Source organism: Triticum dicoccoides, chromosome 6B (genome assembly GCF_002162155.2).
Source record: "Triticum dicoccoides isolate Atlit2015 ecotype Zavitan chromosome 6B, WEW_v2.0, whole genome shotgun sequence".
In the NCBI taxonomy this organism is placed as follows: Eukaryota; Viridiplantae; Streptophyta; class Magnoliopsida; order Poales; family Poaceae; genus Triticum; species Triticum dicoccoides.
The window spans coordinates 220,337,913-220,361,030 of record NC_041391.1 but is presented as its reverse complement, the minus strand read 5'-3'; the positions used below and the strand labels follow the sequence as shown (position 1 = coordinate 220,361,030).

The window sequence follows — 23,118 nt, the reverse complement described above, 5'->3', positions numbered from 1 at the left end:
TATGGCGGTTTATCTCTATGGGCCTTAAGTTGCCTTTGGGATTTTGGCCCTGAACTGAACCGCCATCTTTAAACGTCGTCTTGGGCTTCATGTCACGAGTCGCCATAGGTATAACCCGGCCCCTCCTGGGCGGGTCATACCTAATAGTTATATCCCCAACAAGATTGAACCCAAGGCTAAGCACTTCTCCCATTGCAAGAAAGATCAATCTAGTAGGCCCAACCAAACTGATAATTCGAAGAGACTTGCAAAGATAACTAATCACACATAAAAGAATTCAGAGAAGATTCAATTATTTCTCATAGATAAACTTGATCATAAACCCACAATTCATCGGATCTCGACAAACACACTGCAAAAAGAGTTACATCGGATAGATCTCCAAGAAGATCGAGGAGAACTTTGTATTGAGACTCAAAGAGAGATAAGAAGACATCTAGCTAATAACTATGGACCTGAAGGTCTGTGGTAAACTACTCACAACTCATCGGAGAGGCCTTGGAGATGATGTAGAGGCCCTCCGTGGTCGATTCCCCCTCCGACGGAGCGCCGACGAAGGCTCCAAGATGGGATCTCGCGGATACAGAAGGTTGCAGCGGTGGAAATAGTTTTTCGTGGTGCTCCCTGATGTTTTCAGGGTACGGGAGTATATATAGGCGAAGGAGGTAGGTCAGGGGAGCCACAAGGGGCCCATGAGGGTGGGGGGCGCGCCCACCCCCCTAGGGCGCGCCCTCCTGCCTCGTGGCCGCCTCGGCTGATTCTTGACGTCCACTCCAAGTCTCTTGGATTGCGTTTGTTAAAAGATCGCTCCCGAAGGTTTCATTCTGTTTGGACTCCGTTTGATATTCCTTTACTTCGAAACACTGAAATAGGCAAAAAAACAGCAATTCGGGCTGGGCCTCCGGCTAGTAGGTTGGTCTCAAAAATGATATAAAAGTGTAAAGTAAAGACCATAAACATTCAAAACGGGTAATATAATAGCATGGAACAATTAAAAATTATAAATACGTTGGAGACATATCAATGGCCACGTTGGTGGCTTGGTTGCGGGTGGTCAGCGGAGCTAGGGTGCGACGGAGGGATGTGATCGATGGGGCACATCACTTGCCCAATCCTTGTACTAGCCGATGGTGGCGGCGTCTGTTGACGTTGTATGCTTCCCAAAGGCTCCGTTATGGCGTTCCCACTCCTTTCGTCTTGCTCCGAGTGAAAATTTGATCCGCCGGATTGGGCGGTGGCGGCTATCCGTGGTCGTACCCTTCTGGGAGGCATCGTTTTGGAGTCCTAGCCTCGTCGTTGTCTGTCTCACCTCTCCGTTGTGGATTGCTCATGATGGAGATCTCTCTTGGCTCCAAGCTGTCTTCTTCGCTCATCTTTAGTTAGCTTGATAGTCGGTGGAGTGGTGTGACGGTGCCCGGCACCTTTGTATCTTACCTTGGGTGTGTGTTATGTACGGTGGTGGCATGTGTTCATATCGGTCTGCTCGGATGTAATGCGGTGATGGTTGCTTTATACTATAAAGTGGGAAACTTTTTTTGTCCTTTTACTCCATATATAAAATTTGACTGGATTCAAATTTTGTAAAATTTGACCAACTTTATATTTAAAAAATATCAGCATCTAGAATACAGAAGATATACAAAATTAATTCCATGATACATCTAATGACATTGACTTTATATTGTGAATGTTTATATATATTTTTATATAAACTTGATCAAAGTTTATGAAGTTTGACTTCAGTTAAATTTTAAATATAGAGTAAAAAAGAAATAGAAGGAGCAGATTGTTAGCCTTTAACTTGTATTATTATTTTTATACTCCCTTGGTCCTATCCGAAACGGCTTTCGTGGTTCAACCGAACGATGAAAGACATGTAGCATCATTTCAGCGCCTTGCCGTTTTAGCATAAATAAAATAATAGAGAACTCAATAAATTTGTCAAAATGTGAAGTTAAACAACCATGATCTTTGGGAAAATATGAAATTCCTGAAACTCTTGATACTGACGCATTGTCTTTCACGATACAACCTCTATTCATAGGCAGATGCTCCCAATTGTGCGAGCGATTTATTGTGGCCTAAAAGGATAAGCAATCCCTTGACACAACCTCTTTCACGACACAACCTCTTTCCTTCCGGCGGGGATGGAGCTCAATCATTAGGCTGGTGTTAGAGGACAACTACAAATTTTTAAAATGCTTCACTAAATTAGTAGTACTAATACTAAATATTGGTGGAATTTCTTTTCTCTCTTCGTCCCTGCTTCCTAATGTGCCATGAGGCTTATTCTCGGCCTGCTTAACACGCCCAGCTTATCGTCTTTCCCTCAATGGAACTGTATCATGATTGGCTTCTTATCCTTATGCTCCCCCCTCTCAATTTTTTTTGAAACGGAGACAAAAAATTTGTATCATTGATTATTAATTAAAGTGAAGAGAATTGCCAAGTTAATTAACGGAAAACCAGGCAAAAATCGATACAAAGCAACCACATACGGACTACCCATACCCAACACGCAATGACCAGTATTTCTACATCGCAAAGAAAACCCCAACCAAAGTACCTCAACCGAAGACCATAGACACCGCCAAAACCTCTAAGACAAGTCAGGCCCTAAGGACAACCCAATAGACAGACCATCCATCGGGCAGCCCTGGATGTCTTTTCTGTGGCTCCGCTCTTCTTGCTTTTGCTTCTAAGAGCCTTCTCCACAATGACAATATAGTGCGCATTAAATTTTTATGAAGTCAAACTTCATTTTTTTATCAAGATTACATGAAAAAATCATCAACATCTAGAATGCTAAATCAATACCGTACCATTAGGTTCATCATGAAATATATTTTATATGGTATGTATTTTGTATTATGGATATGGATAATTTATGTATATTAAACTTGGTCGAAGTTTGTTAAAATTAACTTTTGCAAAAACCAATGCGCAAGTGACTGAGCGGCTATTATCTATTATTAGTTCTTTTATTTGTATAAGTATTCAATCCTAGTTGAAAGTGCTGAAGACTTTACTTTTTTTTTTGCATGGCTGAAGACTTTACTTGGCGGATATCCCGAAGCTGTATATACGCATAAGCTAAAACCATCCTTCTATCACCCGCAAAAAAAAAAAAAAATCCCTCTACCGACTGCTGTAGCACAACAGAGCTTGAGCTGGGCAGAGCTGTTCATGCAAGGGCGCCGCGCGGTGGCACCACTGTGCCACCTTTAATTTCAATGACAACGCTATCGATCATGCATCGATCGGTAAAGCCTATTTAAATGAAGGTAGCCAGTGCTTGCAATTGCATAGCACCACTACTGGCACGTGTGATAAGGGTGTAGTACGTACCTACATACGGCGAGCAAGTCCCTACACGCTAGTGGCGTTGAACCGGCCGTCGGTCGAGATGGCATCACCCATCGGCGTCTGTGACCGGCGGGAGGCAAGGTTGTGCGCAGTGACCGGCGGGCGGGGGTTCATGGCGAGGCACTTGGTGGCGGCGCTGCTCCGCTCCGGCGAGTGGCGGGTGCGCATCGCCGACCTCGCCCCTGCGGCCACTCTTGAACCTGCCGAGGAGGAGGGGATCCTCGGCGCTGCCCTCCGGGACGGCCTTGCTGTGTACACCTCCGCCGACGTCTGCGACCTAGCCCAGCTTATCCAAGGTACGTAGTTCGTGCTTTGTCTACTGCCGCTTGTTTCAGTTAGAAGCCAACTTTTTTTCTTTCTTTTAATCCTATATACGCATACCGACGGTTTACAGATTTTTTACGGACTGAATAGAAATGAAGGCCTGGGGTTAAATCAAGAGGCGGGCCTACTAGTAAAGGCAATTAGAATAGCATGAGCACACAAGTCACCCCTCCCATACTTTCAGTTAGGGCCCCCAAGCTATGGAGAGCAACTAGTTGACGAGTGCTTTTTCGGGAGCCTCGCAACGATCATTTACGGTGGAAGTGGCGCGCTCTCAGCCACCGCCACGTGTCACGTCCTGAACGCTTTTTTTAGATTTTTTTTTAGCTTTTTGCACGCGTTTTTTGCTTTTTAGATGATCTTTTTCGGTTTTTCACCGGTATTTCTTAGCTTTTCGAAATAAAAAAATTTGCACGAAAAAACTCTTTTTTTCCTTCCTTAATAGGCATGGTTTTGCTTCCAGGAGAGACATGATTCTGATTCCGCGAGAGACAGCAAGAGGCTGTGCCTCTCGGAAATGGGGAAAATGTGTTTTCACTTTTTTTTCTTCCGTGATGGGCACGGTTTTGCTTCCGCAAGAGGCACAGTCGTGCCTCTCGAAAATGGAAAAAGAAATGTGTTTTCACTTCTTTTTCTTCTTCCGTGATAGGCACGGTTTTGCTTCCATGAGAGGCACGACCGTGCCTTTCGGAAAAAAAAATCATGTGTTTTCTCTTTCTTTTTTTCTTTCGTGAGAGGCACGTTTTTGCTTCCGCGAGAGGCGTGCCTCTCGGAAACGAAAATAAATACGTGTTTTTCTTTTTTTTGTGAGAGGCACGGTTTTGCTTCCGCGAGGGGCACGACCATGCCTCTTGGAAACGACTTTTAGAAAGGGAAAAAAACATGCTCCTGCTTCATTTCTTGCTTTTTCTTTCGTGGAAAAAATCATTAAAATCTATCAACATGGGATCTAGTTTTGAAAACCTCGACGCGAGGAATCCAACAGTGAAAACAGTTCGAGGTTTGAACGCACAGTCTAAGAGATAATACATTTTGAATAAAAAGATCTATGAAAAAAGAAAATACCCTGACAAGTGACGCACATGTAGCGCCACTTGTTACAACCTAGAGAGGTGAGAGTGATCTTTGAAAGGAGTACGCCTCAATTAGTAATTTCGGTAGCTCTGGCATTATCGGATTTTACTCCACTATATTATTGACGGGCTTTGCTACACCTACGTAAATTATTTTCGTAACTTACGTCCTGACTGACTTGGCCTAATTTGATTGGAGGAAAATTTGGGCCTACGCCCACGCCGTGAAACTCAGGGGCTGATTAGTTTAGAAAGAAAAGGACGTAAGTTTACCCAGAAAGATTACATAGGTCTAGCATTATTGATTATTGATCATGACAATCAAACTTTTTTCATGACAAATTATGTTTTTCGAGGATGGCTAATTTAGTTGACGAGCATGGCAAATCTGTCTCACTTCATTTTCTCATCAGAAAATTGTTGTGCTTGCACATTAAATTTATCATACCGCGTCAATATAAATTACTATAGAAAATTAGATTTAATGCCTACAAATCTGATATCAATTTTTTAGTGTTTTAAATCTAACAACAATCTGGTAGAATAATACTAGTACTAAAAATATACTCCCTCCGTCCAGAAATACTTGTCGGAAAAATGGATGAATCTAGATGTATTTTAGTTATAGACACATTCAATTTTATTCATTTCTCCGACAAGTATTTTGGGACGGAGGGAGTATTTTTCTACGCACTTCTAGAAATCTTTAGTCAGCACGTGTTGGTGCAGGGATTGATGATGACTAGTCTACCACCACTTATAAAAGCATGATTTTGATAATTCCAAATGATCTTATATGGTCATTTAACCATCTATATCCAACGTCGTCACATCACCATCACATCATCAAGATCTTGCCGTGTCGAGAAGCTAATGAAGGACGTGACCCATCTTTTGAGTGGAGAAATGAAAGCGCCGCTGCAGCCTGCGGGACCGCAACTGGTGCAAAGTGACTAGAGCCAAACTAGCACACGGCATAGCTTGGATTTCCAAATCGGACAAATCTTATGGACATCCGTAGAACTATTAACGCAGCTTCAGTGACTTTGTGAAGTGAAGTCATGCAACGCCTTAGCCCTCAACATCCACCACTCATTTCACATCCAAGGCTCAGTATTCACGCAAGGCAAAAAAATAACAAGACTTAATAGTTTTCAGCTTGCAAGGATGCACTGGACACTCCAACCTAGAAAATATGTGATCCCTGAACATAGTATGAAACGAAAAACTGAAACGGTTGCAAAATGCAAAAACTAATCCCATTAGACAGGGGGAAAAAAATGAACTGACATAACATTGAAAATTGCAATCATTTAACATTCAGTGTACAATCTGTAGCATATCATCGAAATTTTAAAAGAAGAAAACACCGAAAGTCTGAACCAACCAAGGAAGGAAAAAAATGAATAATGTAACATTGAAATTTTGAAAGCATCAAACATTGAGTGTACAATTTTTTTCTGTAGCATACTATTGCAATTTTCAAAGCATCAAACAAACTAAGGGATGCTCCCCAATAAATTCTGAGTGTTGGATGTGGAATGAGTGGTGGATGTTGGGGGCTAAGGCGCAGCATGACTTCACTTCACTGAAGCTGCTTCCTAGACGAATAAGGGAGAGTAGCGGGAGTGGGAGGCGATGAGGTAAGCTCTTCAAGACACTATCAATTTTGTGTGTTTGCACGTGCACAATTACTAGTTAAATCCTAACTAGAATGCAGAACGAGACGGATTAAGTTAGAACTGGCAGAAACAAGGCAGAATTGCACAAACAAAAGCAATGCGTTATCTTTTCTTAGCAGAAAAACAATGCTTTAATTATCTGGTCCAAACAAGATGTATGTTGCGTGAATTTCCATTCCCCGGAATGTCTATTTATTTGCAAACGAAAATTAACATGCCAAAACAGCATCCATTTTGGGCCAAAGTTTAACCAATTCTTCACTTGGTACTGCTTTTTGTTTTTTAGGGCAGGCCTTCATGACTATCATTACTGAAATGAAATGTAACAAATTTGTACCCGGACATCCGACCGTATCAGCTGTAGTACACCCTCCGGTCCTTTTTACTCTGCATATTAGATTTGTGTCAAGTCAAATTTTGCAAAGTTTGACCAAATTTATGTTAAAAAGTATTAACATCTACAATACCAAACATATATGTTATGAAACTAAATTTCATAATGAATCTAACTATTGATTTGGCATTGAAAATGTTGGTATTTTTTTATAAGTTTGGTCAAAGTAAAGATAGATTAACTTTGGAAAACTTATATATGCGCACTAAAAAGGACCGCAGTGGGTACTATACAATAGGCTGAAAACCTCCTTGTCCGGATGATGCACGCGCATGCACTTAGTGTATGGGCGAAACAGATTGGCCATTGTGATCCAAAGTAGCATGCTTAATTAGAAGGTTTAATTTATATAATATTCTACTCTGCAGCTTTCGAAGGGGTAGAAACTGTTTTCCATACGGCTGCGGCTGATCCTAGGAAGAACGACTTCCAGCTTCACTACAAGGTCAGCGTCGAGGGTAAGTCAAATTAACCGCCTAAAAGGACGTGTAGTATCTTTTTTCTGGGCCAAAAAAAAAGACACCACAGTCCTTTTACTCCGTAGTTTGGAATGCTAGCCTGCCAACTCAATAAACCAGGACAGATTATGCTGTCGTCTGTGGACATATAAATGATTTATGCATTCTTAATTTACTCAGACATTTCTCCTTCCTGGTGCACAGGGACGAAGAATGCCATCGAAGCTTGTACCACATGCAAGGTTAAAAGGCTCATATACACTAGTTCGAGCTGTGTTGTATTTGATGGAGTCCATGGCCTCTTTGACGTGGATGAATCAACGCCGTATCCAGATAAGGTTATCCGGAAAATCAAATGCATTAATCAGTTTTAGTACCTTGCTCGCTGCGCAGTTTTATTTTCCAGGGGATACTCGCTACAAGCAGTGTAAAAAGAAATTCGCAATGATAGTACCAAACAGTAAACTTCACTATTCATTGTTTTTTTATAACCTTATAAATGAATTTGTGTTTGAACTTGGAATTTCACATGTTGATTGAACAGGACTCACCTGCCTTTGTAATGACTGACATGTGAGTCCCATAACAGGCTGGCCCACATGTCAATGAAACAAAGTCAAGTGATTTGAATTAGAGGATCTGCGTTCGATTGAACATCACCATCTTAATATTAAATCATACACATACCGCATCAAGTTTGTCATTTAAATTGCAGGCATACCATTAAATCACCAGTGGTGCTGAAAAGGTAAGAAACGCTCGTGCCTATTAATCTTCTTGTGCATTAACCAGAACTTTTTTATAAATTCCAAGTGGGGTAAATATGTAAATTAGTCTTCGTGTGATGGTCATTTCTAATGGAAATCCTGCTATAGAGAGTGTACATGTGGAAATCCAATTTGGCTCCCAGGAGCACGTGCTCTTGGGCTCAAAAATGATTTTTGAAATGTCATAAAATATCCCAGAATTTTTTTTGCGTATTCATAGTCACATCCAAATGCTACCTGCAAAGTTTTAGAAAAAAAAGATTAACATTTTGGCCTGTGAAAAAAAAATTGAACAGCAAATGCTACCCCAAATATCACCCCTAAATTTATTTTTTTACCAACGAAACACTACTACTCCGTTTCGCATGAAAATTGTTAGCATACTTGCGACACTAACAAAACATCCATAGAAAAATTCAGGATTTTTTGAAAATATTTTACTACTTTTATTTGCATTACTCCCTCAATTCCCTTATACAAGGCCACAAACTCAAATCACATGTACCAAGATAAAATCTAATGACTGCTTTGCAAGCCAATTTTTTTTGTTAACCGGGATCATTAATACGCCCATATGCATGCAAGGAAGGATTGGGAAGGAAGTAGCATAGTGTCATTATGACTACATGCATGCAAGTATTAAACAAGTTGATAGTACGAGGAAACATCATTAATTTTTGCCTCGATTACTGTTAGTGGCCTTGTATAAATGCAAAATGTATTCTTCATAGTGGCCTTGTATAAGGGAATAGATGGAGTACTATTCATCCAAGTGCAAATGCTCCCGGGAGCCGAAACACCTCCCCCATGTACACGCATGTATGCAAGATTCTTTCACCTCATGCTTACATCGCCACATTAATTGCATTTTTGAATTGTTAAAATGACTTACCTCACAAACCGTTAATCCGATTAGCGAGCCAACTTCAGTTTCGCCGAGCTTCAAAATAAGATCCATGTTTTCACATGCCAACAAAAAACTTAGTGCCATTGTTGCCACATTATAGTATAGTGGTTGCCATGTTAGAAACGAACATTTACCACAATAATTTTGTATGGTTACAAGGTACAATTTGCATGTTTTTAGGCATTGTAATGTCATGTAGAGCTAGAGAATAACTATTTGGGTGATACCAACAAATAAAAGGCGGTAGCATATAACTAATAGTATCATGCCAGTCTTACATGGATGGAAAATAACATTCAGTAACTTGGTAACCAAGTTGCTATGATTCGATAAGTATATGGCTATAACCTGATTATAACCTAGTAAATAAGTGAAAATAATTTGGCAATTGCAGGTGATTTTTTTAAAAAAATTGTAAATTTATTTCACAAGTACATATACACCCTCTTGACGCACATGTAAAGTTTCATAAAGTAATATCTTTATTTGAGGGAAACACACTAAAACACAAATATGTGGATCTGTAATAGATTGTGGTATTACAATTATAGTTCCATATATTTGTCTTTTTGTGCAGCCCACAAACAAACCATTTATTAACAAAAAAAATTACAAGCACGTAGATCATACCTAGATGTACATTTGATTTATTTTCCAAAATTTCAACTTTAAAACATGATTATTAGTTGTCAAAATTCAGGGATCCAATGCACTTGGTGGCAAAATGCCTCTCTCATAAAGATACAAAAGTCTATTCCATATTTTCTAAGAAGCAAGTTCTATTGTAAATTGTGAGTGATATGCCTTCTTAGAGAAGAGTTACTTTCTTAGGTAAGACTAGAGAAAAATAGAGTGCATCTCTAGCAAGGGACATAGAACAAAGAGGGTTAGCCTCGTGCTGAGAAAGAAATGCGTGTGTGTCGGAAGGGGGACAAAGAAGTTTGTTGCTTGATTGTTCCATTACAATTTTTTGTGGCAAGGATAACACTTTATTGTCGATGATATTGTTAATACAGAGGAAGAGGAGGGGAATTAGATTAGTTGGACCGCTTTTCATAACATTTCACCTTTCCCTTTTCCCCTATTTTTCTATTTATTTCTTAATTTCCTTTTCCAATATTTTTTGGTCTACTTTATTATTTTTATTTCATTTATTAATTTTTTATTTGTTCCACCAACACAATTTGGTATCATTGCAAAAATTCCAGTGATGTTATTTACACAAAATTTCTAGGCAATTCTATTCATCAGTCTATATGGCTTATTTATTTATAATTTTGTTTCCACATATTCACCCGTTTGAGATATTCTATGTGCTTTTAAAGAATGTTCAGCTATGAACTTTTCATGTTCACATGTACTCCCTTCATTCCTAAATATTTTTCTTTTTAGAGATTTCAACAAGTGACTACATACAGAGCAAAATGAGTGAATCTACACTCTGAAATATGTCTATATACATCCGTATGTGGTAGGCCATTTGAAATCTCTAGAAAGACAAATATTTAGGAATGGAGGGAGTATGAATGATTGTTTTTTAACAGTATTTATTTTATGTAAGAGCACATTCATTTCGAATAAATGAACATTTTATGTTGATATTTTATTCATTCATAATGTTCTTATCTACCTTAAAAAATCATAAATTGTCTATATATCTATTAGATATACAAGAATTTGCTCCATAGATGTAGATCATATATGTAACGAGTATTGTGAGGTAAAGTAGTAATCAAAGAAAATGGTATCCATAATACATATAGCGTAAAGTCATACCTTTCGCATTGTATCTCATTTTAAATTTTATTATTCCTCATTTTATGCGATCCATATGTATGTACCATTGAGAATGGTTATATGGCCCATCCCAAAATTTGTTATTTCATTAGCACTTTTTTCTTGCTTACACAAGTTGGCATAAGTACGTGGTATGAAGTCTGTGCTTTGTCTAACTATATTATTGTTTGTTTGCTATTAGTTTCCCGATGCATACTTACATACTAAGGCAGAAGCTGAGAAGCTAGTGATGAGGGCCAACACAAACGGTGGCCTTCTCACTTGTTGTATACGTCCTAGTTCCATTTTTGGTCCTGGGGGTATATTGGTGCCATATTTAGCTGCTTATGCGGCAACGATGGTATGTTTATGCATATATAATCATATCATAAAAAGTGTATAGATTTATTTTATTACTAATAGGCTTTAACCCTCCCCCCCCCCCCACCACCACCACCAACATGATGTCGCAGTGATCACATTTTGCGATGATTTTATATATTTACATTATGGATCATCGCACTCTTCGTGATGAATTAATTCAGTTAAATAATGATTGTATGATAACCAAATAGACCTCCATTGACCTTTGCTAAGATAATTAAGAGTATCAAGTTGACTTTATTAAGATGTGAAATGTGATATGATATAATAAGATAATGAGAACATTCACACATTTGAAATATTGGGCTAATGCTAGATCCAGGATTTATATAGCCGATTATGGTAATCACATATATTCATCATAAAATAGCAGTGTTTCGAATCAGATATGTTTTTTTCTCATAAGTTTATTGTATTGAATTATTAGGTTGTTTCTTGCACCCTCCCATGTTATTAATGTGTTGGACACGGGTGCGGCTCCAAAAAGGCAACATTGGTTATTACTTTCCATGGAAATATGAAGTTAAACCAATAAAGGGACATTTACATTTGTGCCTCTAACTCAAACCCGCAGCTCAAATTTACCCCTAATTTTTTGATGTGCTCAAATTTTCCCCTAAAAAAGCATTTTAGGTCGCCCGAATGCCCTTCCACCTGGTCAAAGCCATTTGACAGTTACTTTGAAAATTCATAACAAATTCATACTAACTTAGAAAAATGCAAATATCATATCAAAATGTTCAGAGAAGCATCAACTATATGTGCATATAATTTGCATTCATGACAAAAGCACTGTTTAAAGCTTTTTGGGGTTTATAACACTAAAAAAATTAGGGTTAATGCAAATAAATGTTTTATAGGTGATGAACGTAAATGACATGAGAGTATAGGTGATATTTTTATAAACATTTTGGTATCTTATTTGCATTCTTTTGAGTTCATATGAATTTTCAAAGTAATGGTCAAACAACTTTGGCCAGACGAAAGGGCATTCTAGTGACCTAAAATGCTTTTTAGGGGCAAATTTGAGCACAACAAAATTTTAGGGGTAAATATGAGTAGTGGGTTCGAGTTTGAGGCATACATGTAAATGTCCCAATAAAGTATGACCGTGTGCACCAACTCCAACTCTAGAGCTAACCAACCAAACTTGTGAACTTGTGGCATGTGCTAAATATTGATGCATCTATATCATACTATGGTATATCCTTGAATAAGCAACTCAATTAAAAATGGAACTTGTTGCCATCAACTTTGAAGTGCCTAACCTATTGTACATTCTTGTAGTTCATTATTGGTGATGGCAAGAATGATGATGATTTTGTGTATGTTGAGAACGTGGTGCACGGTCACATTTGTGCTGAGAGAAATCTCTCTACAAAAGAGGGTGCAAGGAGAATTGGAGGCAAAGTGTGTATTTTATAACTTCCAAATTATTTAATGATTATCATTATGATGTTGGTAACATCATTTATCTTTCCTAGGCTTACTTTATAACGAATACAGAGCCAATGAATTTATGGGACTTTAATTATATGGTTTTGGAAGAACTTGGATACAAAAGGTGACCTTTCTTTAATCTTTAAAGAATCAAAATTTGGTACATTTCCTAACTTCAAATTTTATCTTCTTTCTGAACAAAAAGGCAAACCCACTTGTATTTGTTGGTACATTCATGTACTCTCTGAGCCGCAAAATTTGTGCCATGAAATTTTGCAAGGAATTCCATATTATTGGAAAACATGAATATGGTTTAAATTTAAAAGTTCACATTGGTCTCAAGGTGCATTGTCCTTCACATGTGAATGTACATGTTCCTATATGTGCACTAGTCTACAGAAAACTTTGTGGATATTTAATCTAACTAGGATTATTAGCATGTAGTGTGTTTTATTTTACCCATAAAACACCTTGGTTCCTTGCTTTTTACACTTATTATCGATGCGATTCACCTTGTATAAAAGACTGAATACATCATAAATGAAAGGTTGTCCTCAGAAATTATTTATTATGAGTTGTTTCTACTATGCATATTGGTTTGCATTTTTCAGTAAATAATCACAAGCCCTTAGTATATAAACCATAGTTTTATCTATATATCATACCTCATAGTTTAGGTTTAATAAGTTATATACAATTTAGGTAAGGTTGATTGATGTAGTTTCCTGCTAGAGAGGAAGATACCTATTTTTTATCACGCACATATTGTAATAATTATATATCAAACTTATCATATTATGATGCAGAGGGACCAAAATAAGAATACCTTCCTATCTTCTGGTGCCAATAGCATGTGTGCTAGAGTGGGGCTACAATAAACTATTCTCTCACTACAGAATGTGTCAACCTCGTATGCTAACACTCACAAATATTAAGTATCTTACGTTGAATCGAACATTCAGTTGCAACAAAGCTATTCAGGAACTTGGTTACAAACCAATCATCTCTCTCCAGGTTGTTACTTCGGTACAATTTGTTGGGTTTAATTTTCTTTCTTGGTATTTACTCTTTAATTATATGAATATGCTAATACTTTTCAATGTATTTGAATGTTAGGAGGGTGTCAAGGCAACTATTGAACACTATCATGACTTAAGAGCATGAGACATGCATGTTGATCTAAAAAAATATAAAGGTACACAACGCAATTAACATGTATCTCATTCCCTCTTAGCAATATTGTAACAACACTATATCAATCCCACCTAGTGATGCCACTACACATAGTATTTAGAGTGTCAACCAGAAATAGACAAATTTGCATCATGTTTGTAGGTGAAACCCGATGCTTGAGGTTGCTAGAAAACTTAGAAATTTTTAACGTGATCTACCATCCAATTGTTCTATTCATATTTTTGTTGTTATGCGCAATCAATACAAAAAGTTCCTTGTTCATACCTTAGACAACTAAGATATGGTAAATGTGAATATTCCTAGTATTTGTGTGCACGTGGTTGAAAATTCATTTCCGACGAACGAATTATACACTCTTTGGAAAGTAAAATCACTCTACTAAGTTGACTCATATCAAATTTGGTAACAACCATGAATATGTTTATGTATAGTCTTGCAATGACTTTGCATAGCTAAAAGTTTCTTAAGAATTGTGCACACATGATTGTTTATCATTATTATCCTCGACAAGACATAACATAATCATGTTATGCATTTAAATCTGCTGGCTATATGTAATAATTGTGTTCCAACATATGCATCACAAGGACCTATATGAAACCATATATGAATTTAGTGTGTTCAGTTATATTGTTAGGCTACTACGGTGGTACTAATCGATACATTAGAACAAGACTTGTTGGTAATAAAATGGTATAAGAAAAGGTGAAAGGCGATGGTATATCTCCATGAAAAAAATAAAATTATGTTGATATTGTGTATAAATCTCATGGAGGGGTCTCATGTGTGAATTTTTGGCTATTCAAAGTCATTTTGAATATATTTTTATCTATTGTTTCATCTGCTAAAAAAATCATGTGTACCACTGGTCACTCATTTTCTTATTGGTAAATGGAGTATAACCATGTAGGAATACTAGTACATGGCTTGAAATATTTTAAAACTAAGTCTTGTTTATATATCTTTAATGAGTTAAACCTACTTAACATCCATTCCTACTCCATCGTTTGGCTATTCATAGGTGACAAGCAATGGATTGAGCAATTACAGTGAATTGCTATGTGTTAGTGCACCTATTTTCTTGTTTTTGCTCATTCTAGTGTGGATCTCGCTGCTTGTAGGTACCCAAAATAAAATTTGTATGACATGAAGTGCAAGGTGATCAAACCAGAGTTCTATTTTTGGTGATGGATCCATGACACTTTGACAACATGCAATGATGACGCCTTATATGTTCTAGTGGGCACTTACAGTATCGATGGCAGTTAGGATGTGTGGCTTCCTTCAGTATTTTTCATTGCCTTGTGATTCCACTAAGACAAATATAGATGCTTCTTTTTATGAGTACTTATTTGCATGATATGTGTAATATGTTATTTAATACATTTGGTTGGTAAGATAGTTGCAAATAAAGTGTGTGTTTATTTATTTGTAAATAATAAGTTAAGCTTTTTCAAATTTCAAAGGCACCTCCCTGTTGGGTTGCAATCTTGAGAAGAGCTCAATCTTTCACACTCACTACATTGTCCAAGAATGTTGCAATTTACTTAACAACCAGTTTGATCTCTTACCAAGTATGTAAGCCTTCCATGTAGTTGCAAGAAGGCAAAGAAATATAACTTCCAACACTTGCTTGACCCAATTAGAGATACGCTCGCCTCTTTGAGGGTCGTCATACAGGCATAAAGTGGTCGTCTTATCCTAGTTCAGACTATCCTATGGCAGTTCCCATCTTCCATGTCATGTCTCCTAAACCTCTACCATGGGTCGTAAAAATAATCAATAAGATTTGTCATGCCTAGGTTCTAACACAGTTGCTAGTGGTCACTACCCTATCAAAGTGGCAAATTGTTGCAACCCCTAAGGAAAGGGGTGGCCTCGGCTTATGCTGGTCGCAGGCGGGAGTATCATGATACTACCTCCATGGTGCATAGTGCAATAGGCTGGTATCATGATGATCTCATTTATTACCATGCATGACACATACTAGTATATCATTTTATATGATACAATATCATATCATGATACTCAATCCTCTCTTTCCTCATTTAATTGTGTGCCACTTCAGCAAAAATGCCTAGTTGGCATGCATGATACTACCTATGATACTCCCATTGTAACCAACCTAGTCATCATGTACACCATCATAAGAATTCGATCAGCACGGATGATACGTCTCCGTCGTATCTACTTTTCCAAACACTTTTGCCCTTGTTTTGGACTCTAACTTGCATGATTTGAATGAAACTAACCCGGACTGACGTTGTTTTCAGCAGAACTGCCATGGTGTTATCTTTGTGCAGAAATAAAAATTCTCGGAATGACCTGAAAATCCACGGAGCAACTTTTCAGAATTAATAAAAAATACTGGTGAAATAATTAGCGTCAGGGGGCCCACACCCTGTCCACGAGGGTTGGGGGCGCGCCCCCTCCCTCTGGGCGCGCCCCCTGCCTCGTGGGCCCCTTGGACGTCCACTGACCTCAACTCCAACTCCATTTATTTGCTTTCGCGGAGAAAAAAATCAGAGAAAAAGTTTTATCGCCTTTTACAATACGGAGCCGCCGCCAAGCCCTAATCTCTCTCGGGAGGGCTGATCTGGAGTCCATTCGGGGCTCCGCAGAGCGGGATTCATCGTCGTCGTCATCATCAACCATCCTCCATCATCAATTTCATGATGCTTGCTACGTCTTGAGCTTGTGTTGGTTTTCCTTGAAGAGGAAAGGGTGATGCAGCAAAGTCGCGTAAGTATTTCCCTCAGTTTTTGAGAACCAAAGTATCAATCCAGTAGGAGGCTCCTCAAAAGTTCCACGCACCTACACAAATAAACAAGAACCTCGCAACCAACGCAATAAAGGGGTTGTCAATCCCTTCACAGCCACTTGCGAAAGTGAGATCTGATAGAGATAATATGATAAGATAAATATTTTTGGTATTTTTATGATATAGATTGGAAAATAAAAGATGCAAACAAAAGTAGATGGTAAACTTATATGATAAAAGATAGACCCGGGGGCCATAGGTTTCACTAGTGGCTTCTCTCAAGATAGCATAAGTATTACGGTGGGTGAACAAATTATTGTCGAGCAATTGATAGAAAAGCGAATAGTTATGAGATTATCTAGGCATGATCATGTATATAGGCATCACGTCCATGACAAGTAGACCGACTCCTGCCTGCATCTACTACTATTACTGCACACATCGACCGACTCCTTCCTGCATCTAGAGTATTAAGTTCATAAAGAACAGACTAACGCATTAAGAAAGATGACATGATGTAGAGGGATAAATTCATGCAATATGATATAAACCCCATATTTTTATCCTCGATGGCAACAATACAATACGTGCCTTGCTGCCCCTGCTGTCACTTGGAAAGGACACTGCAAGATTGAACCCAAAGCTAAGCACTTCTCCCATTGCAAGAAAGATCAATCTAGTAGGCCAAACCAAACTGATAATTCGAAGATACTTGCAAAGATAACTTAAACACACATAAAAGAATTCAGAGGAGATTCAAATATTTCTCAGATAAACTTGATCATAAACCCACAATTCATCAGATCTCGACAAACACACCGCAAAAAGAGTTACATCGAATAGATCTCGAAGAAGATCGAGGAGAACTTTGTATTGAGATTCAAAGACAGAGAAGAAGCCATCTAGCTAATAACTATGGAACCGAAGGTCTGTGGTAAACTAATCACAACTCATCGGAGAGGCCTTGGAGATGATGTAGAGGCCCTCCATGGTCGATTCCCCCTCTAGCGGAGCACCGGCGAAGGCTCCAAGATGGGATCTGGAAATAGTTTTTCATGATGCTCCCGGATGCTTTCGGGGTACGTGGATATATATAGGAGGAAGAAGTAGGTCGGTAGACGCTCGAGGGGCCCACGAGGGTGGGGGGCGCGCCCACCTCAAGGGGTTGCGCCCGGCACCCTCGTGGCCACCTCCTTTGTTGCTTGACGTCCACTCCAAGTCCCCTGGATCACGTTTGTTCCAAAAAGATCGCTCCCGAAGGTTTCATTCCGTTTGGACTCCATTTGATATTCCTTTTTCTTCGAAACACTGGAATAGGCAAAAAAACAGCAATTCGGGCTGGGCCTCCGGTTAGTAGGTTAGTCCCAAAATGATATAAAAGTGTAAAGTAAAGCCCATAAACATCCAAAATGGGTAATATAATAGCATGGAACAATCAAAAATTATAGATACATTGGAGACGTATCAAGCATCCCCATGCTTTATTCCTGCTTGTCCTCGAGTAGGTAAATGGTAAAAACAGAATTTTTGATTTGGAATGCTACCTAGCATAATTCTCAATGTAATTTTCTTTATTGTGGCATGAATGTTCAGATCCAAATGATTCAAAATAAAAGTTCATGTTGACATAAGAAATAGCAATACTTCAACCATACTAACTAAGCAATCATGTCTTCTCAAAATATCATGGTTAAAGAAAGTTCATCCCTACAAAATCATATAGTTTGGTCATGCTCCATTTTCGTCACACAAGAATGCCCTCATCTTGCACAGATGACAAGCCAAGAAATTGTTTCATACTTTAGTAATCTCTAACTTTTTTCAACTTTCACGCAATACATGAGCGTCAGCCACGGATATAGCACTATGGGTGGAATAGAATATGATGATGGAGGTTGTATGGAGAAGACAAAAAAGGAAGAAAGTCTCATGTTAACGAGGCTAATCAATGGGCTGTGGAGACGCCCATCAATTGATGTCAACATGAGGAGTAGGGATTGCCATGCAACGGATGCACTAGAGTTATAAATGTATGAAAGCTCAACAAAAGAAACTAGTGGGTGTGCATCCAAATTGTTTGCTCACGAAGACCTAGGGAATTTTGAGGAAGCCCATCGTAGGAATATACAAGCCAAGTTCTATAACGAAAAATTCCCACTAGTATATGAAAGTGACAACATAAGAGACTTTCTATATGAAGAACCTGGTGCTACTTTGAAGCACAAGTGTGGAAAAATATAGTAACATTGCCCCCTTTTTATTTTCTTTTTCTCCTTTTTTGGGCCTTTCTCTTTTTTTATTTGGCCTTTCCCTTTTTTTTCTTTGGCCTTTCTTTTTTTATTTGGGGATAATGCTCTAATAATGATGATCATCACACTTCTATTTATTTACAACTCATGAATTACAACTCAAAACTAGAACAAGATATGACTCTATATTAATGCCTCCGGCGGTGTACCGGGATGGGCAATGAATCAAGAGTGACATGTATGAAAAATTATGCATGGTGGCTTTGACACAAATACGATGTCAACTACATGATCATGCAAGGCAATATGAAATGATGATGCGTGTCATGATGAACGGAACGGTGGAAAGTTGCATGGCAATATATCTCGGAATGGCTATGGAAATGCCATAATAGGTAGGTATGGTGGCTGTTTTGAGGAAGATATAAGGAGGTTTATGTGTGATAGAGTGTATCGTATCACGGGGTTTGGACGCACCGGCGAAGTTTGCACCAACTCTCAAGGTGATAAAGGGCAATGCACGGTACCGAAGAGGCTAGTAATGATGGAAGGGTAAGAGTGCGTATAATCCATGGACTCAACATTAGTCATAAAGAACTCATATACTTATTGCAAAAATCTACAAGTCATCAAAAACCAAGCACTACGCGCATGCTCCTAGGGGGATAGATTGGTAGGAAAAGACCATCGCTCGTCCCCGACCGCCACCTCATAAGGATGGCAATTTAAGAACACCTCATATTTCAAATTTGTTACACAACGGTTACCATACGTGCATGCTACGGGACTTGCCAACTTCAACACAAGCATTCTTTAAATTCACAATTACCCAACTAGCATGACTCTAATATCACTACCTCCATATCTCAAAACAATTATCAAGTATCAAATTAATCATAGCATCCAATTCACTTCCTATGATAGTTTTTATTATACCCAACTTGGATGCCCATCATTCTAGGACCAATTTTATAACCATAGAAAATACCATGCTGTTCTAAAAGACACTCAAAATAATATAAGTGAAGCATGAGAGATTAACAATTTCTACAAAATTACGCCGTGCTATAAAAGATATAAGTGAAGCACTAGAGCAAAAACTATCTAGCTCAAAAGATATAAGTGAAGCACATAGAGTATTCTAATAAATTCTAATCAAGTGGGCTTCTCCCAAAAGGTGTGTACAGCAAGGATTATTGTGGTAAACTAAAAAGAAAAGACTAATATCATACAAGACGCTCCAAGCAAAACACATATCATGTGGCCAATAAAAATATAGCTCCAAGTAAAGTTATCGATAGACGAAGACGAAAGAGGGGATGCCTTCCGGGGCATCCCCAAGCTTAGGCTTTTGGTTATCCTTGAATATATTGGGGTTCCATGGGCATCCCCAAGCTTAGGCTCTTGCCTCTCCTTATTCCATAGTCCATCAAATCTTTACCCAAAACTTGAAAACTTCACAACACAAAACTCAACAGGAAATCTCATAAGCTCCGTTAGTGCAAGAAAAAAAACCACCACATAAGGTACTGTAATGAACTCATTCTTTATTTATATTGGTGTTGAACCTACTGTATTCCAACTTCTATATGGTTCATACCCCCTGATACTAGCCATAGATGCATCAAAATAAGCAAACAACACACGAAAAACAGAATCTGTCAAAAACAGAACAGTCTGTAGCAATCTGTAACTTTCGAAAACTTATGAAACTTTAAAAATCCTACAAATATTGGAAGTTCTGGAAAATTTGTATACTGATCTACAGCAAAAAGAATCAATGCAAAATCACGTTTCTGTGAATTACTAAAATTATTTTTGTGCGCGCAAAGTTTCTGTTTTTCAGCAGAATCGAATTAACTATCACCGTAGGTTATCCTATAGGTTCTACTTGGCACAAACACTAATTAAAATATGAAAACACATCTAAACAGAATCTAGATGAAATATTTATTACTAAACAGAAGAAAAAATCAAGAAACAAAAATAAAATTGGGTTGCTTCCCAACAAGCGCTATCGTTTAACGCCCCTAGCTAGGCATAGATAATTTTAATGATGCTCACATGAAAGACAAGAATGGAAGCGCAAAGAGAGCATCATGAAACACGTAACAAACACATCTAAGTCTAACATACTTCCTATGCATAGGCATATTATAAGCAAACAAATTTGCAAGGCAAGCAAAAACTAGCATATGCAAGGAAGAAGAAAGAGACGATAGCAATCTCAACATGACGAGAGGTAATTTAGTAAGATAAAAATTTCTACGACCATATTTTCCTCTCTCATAATAACTACATGTAGGATCATAAGCAAATTCAACAAAATAGCTATCACATACATATTCTCAACACGATCCACATGCATGCAAGTTGACACTCTTCCAAGATAGTGGGATTAACATTAACTAAAGTCATGACCTCTCCAAACCCACTTTTATCAAAAATATCATAAGATTGAACATACTCCAAATATGTGGGATCTAAAGTTGACACTCTTCCAAACCCACTTTCAATATTATTGCAAACATTATTATCAATCTCATATTCATCATGGGGCTTAAATAAATTTTCAAGATCATACGAAGAATCACCCCAATCATGATCATTGCAACAAGTAGACGACATAGCAAAACTAGCACCCCCAAGCTTAGGGTTTTGCATATTATTAGCACAATTTACATCAATAGAATTTATAACAAAATAATTGCAATCATGCTTTTATTCAAATATCTATCGTGAATTGCTTCATAAAGTACTTCATCACAATTTTCAGATTCACGGATTTCAAGCAAAACCTCATAAAGATAATCTAGTGCACTCAACTCACTAGCAATAGGTTCATAATAATTGGATCTCTTAAACAGATTAGCAAGTGGGTGAGGATCCATAAACTTTTAGCAAGCGAAGATGCAAGCAAAAATAAGGCACATGGTAACACAAGATCGGACGGAAGAAGGGCGAATAAAATGGCAAGGGTGGGGGAGAGGAAAACGAGAGGCAAATGGCAAATAATGTAATGCGAGGGAGATGAGTTTGTGAAGGGTACTTGGTTTGTCTTGACTTGAGCGAAGACCTCCCCGGCAACGGCGCCAGAAATCCTTCTTGCTACGTCTTGAGCTTGCGTTGGTTTTCCTTGAAGAGGAAAGGGTGATGCAGCAAAGTAGCATAAGTATTTCCCTCAGTTTTTGAGAACCAAGGTATAAATCCAGTAGGAGGATCCTCAAAAGTCCCATGCACCTACACAAACAAACAAGAACCTTGCAACCAACGCAATAAAGGGGTTGTCCATCCCTTCACGGCCAATTGCGAAAGTGAGATCTGATAGAGATAATATGATAAGATAAATATTTTTGGTATTTTTATGATATAGATTGGAAAATAAAAGATGCAACTAAAAGTAGATGGTAAACTTATATGATAAAAGATAGATCCGGGGGCCATAGGCTTCACTAGTGGCTTCTCTCAAGATAGCATAAGTATTACGGTGGATGAACAAATTATTGTCGAGCAATTGATAGAAAAGCGAATAGTTATGAGATTATCTAGGCATGATCATGTATATAGGCATCACGTCCGTGACAAGTAGACCGACTCCTGGCTGCATCTACTACTATCACTCCATACATCAACCGACTCCTGCTTGCATCTAGAGTATTAAGTTCATAAAGAACAGAGTAACACATTAAGAAAGATGACATGATGTAGAGGGATAAACTCATGCAATATGATATAAACCCCATCTTTTTATCCTCGATGGCAACAATACAATATGTGACTTGCTGCCCCTGCTGTCACTAGGAAAGGACACCGCAAGATTGAACCCAAAGCTAAGCACTTCTCCCATTGCAAGAAAAATCAATCTAGTAGGCCAAACCAAACTGATAATTCAAAGAGACTTGCAAAGATAACTTAATCACACATAAAAGAATTCAGAGGAGATATAAATATTTCTCATAGATAAACTTGATCATAAACCCACAATTCATCGGATCTCGACAAACACACCGCAAAAAGAGTTACATCGAATAGATCTCCAAGAAGATCGAGGAGAACTTTGTATTGAGATTCAAAGAGAGAGAAGAAGCCATCTAGATAATAACTATGGACCCGAAGGTCTGTAGTAAAATACTCACAACTCATCGGAGAGGCCTTGGAGATGATGTAGAGGCCCTCCATGGTCGATTCCCCCTCCGACGGAGCGCCGGCGAAGGCTCCAAGATGGGATTTCGCGGATACAGAAGGTTGCGGCGGTGGAAGTAGTTATTCGTGGTGCTCTTGGATGTTTTCGGGGTACGTGGATATATATAGGAGGAAGAACTAGGTCGGTGGACGCTCGAGGG

The 23,118-nt window shown here is 38.3% G+C and overlaps 1 protein-coding gene across 2 annotated transcripts; it reads left to right on the top strand.

The window, feature by feature from the left end:
* Positions 1 to 3,185: 3,185 nt before the first annotated feature.
* Positions 3,186 to 15,198, top strand: LOC119324550 (3beta-hydroxysteroid-dehydrogenase/decarboxylase-like). Of its 2 annotated transcripts, XM_037598333.1 has the most exons (9): positions 3,186 to 3,662; positions 7,208 to 7,297; positions 7,502 to 7,635; positions 10,950 to 11,108; positions 12,419 to 12,541; positions 12,616 to 12,695; positions 13,378 to 13,585; positions 13,688 to 13,766; positions 14,887 to 15,198. In XM_037598333.1, the coding sequence occupies exons 1-8, from the start codon at positions 3,407 to 3,409 to the stop codon at positions 13,733 to 13,735; spliced, it is 1,098 nt and encodes a 365-aa protein (XP_037454230.1). In that variant the 5' UTR covers positions 3,186 to 3,406; the 3' UTR covers positions 13,736 to 13,766; positions 14,887 to 15,198. The 2 variants fall into 2 exon arrangements, with proteins under 2 accessions (XP_037454230.1, XP_037454229.1); XM_037598332.1 differs by lacking the exons at positions 12,616 to 12,695; positions 13,378 to 13,585 and having other exon boundaries at positions 3,282 to 3,662.
* Positions 15,199 to 23,118: the final 7,920 nt, after the last annotated feature.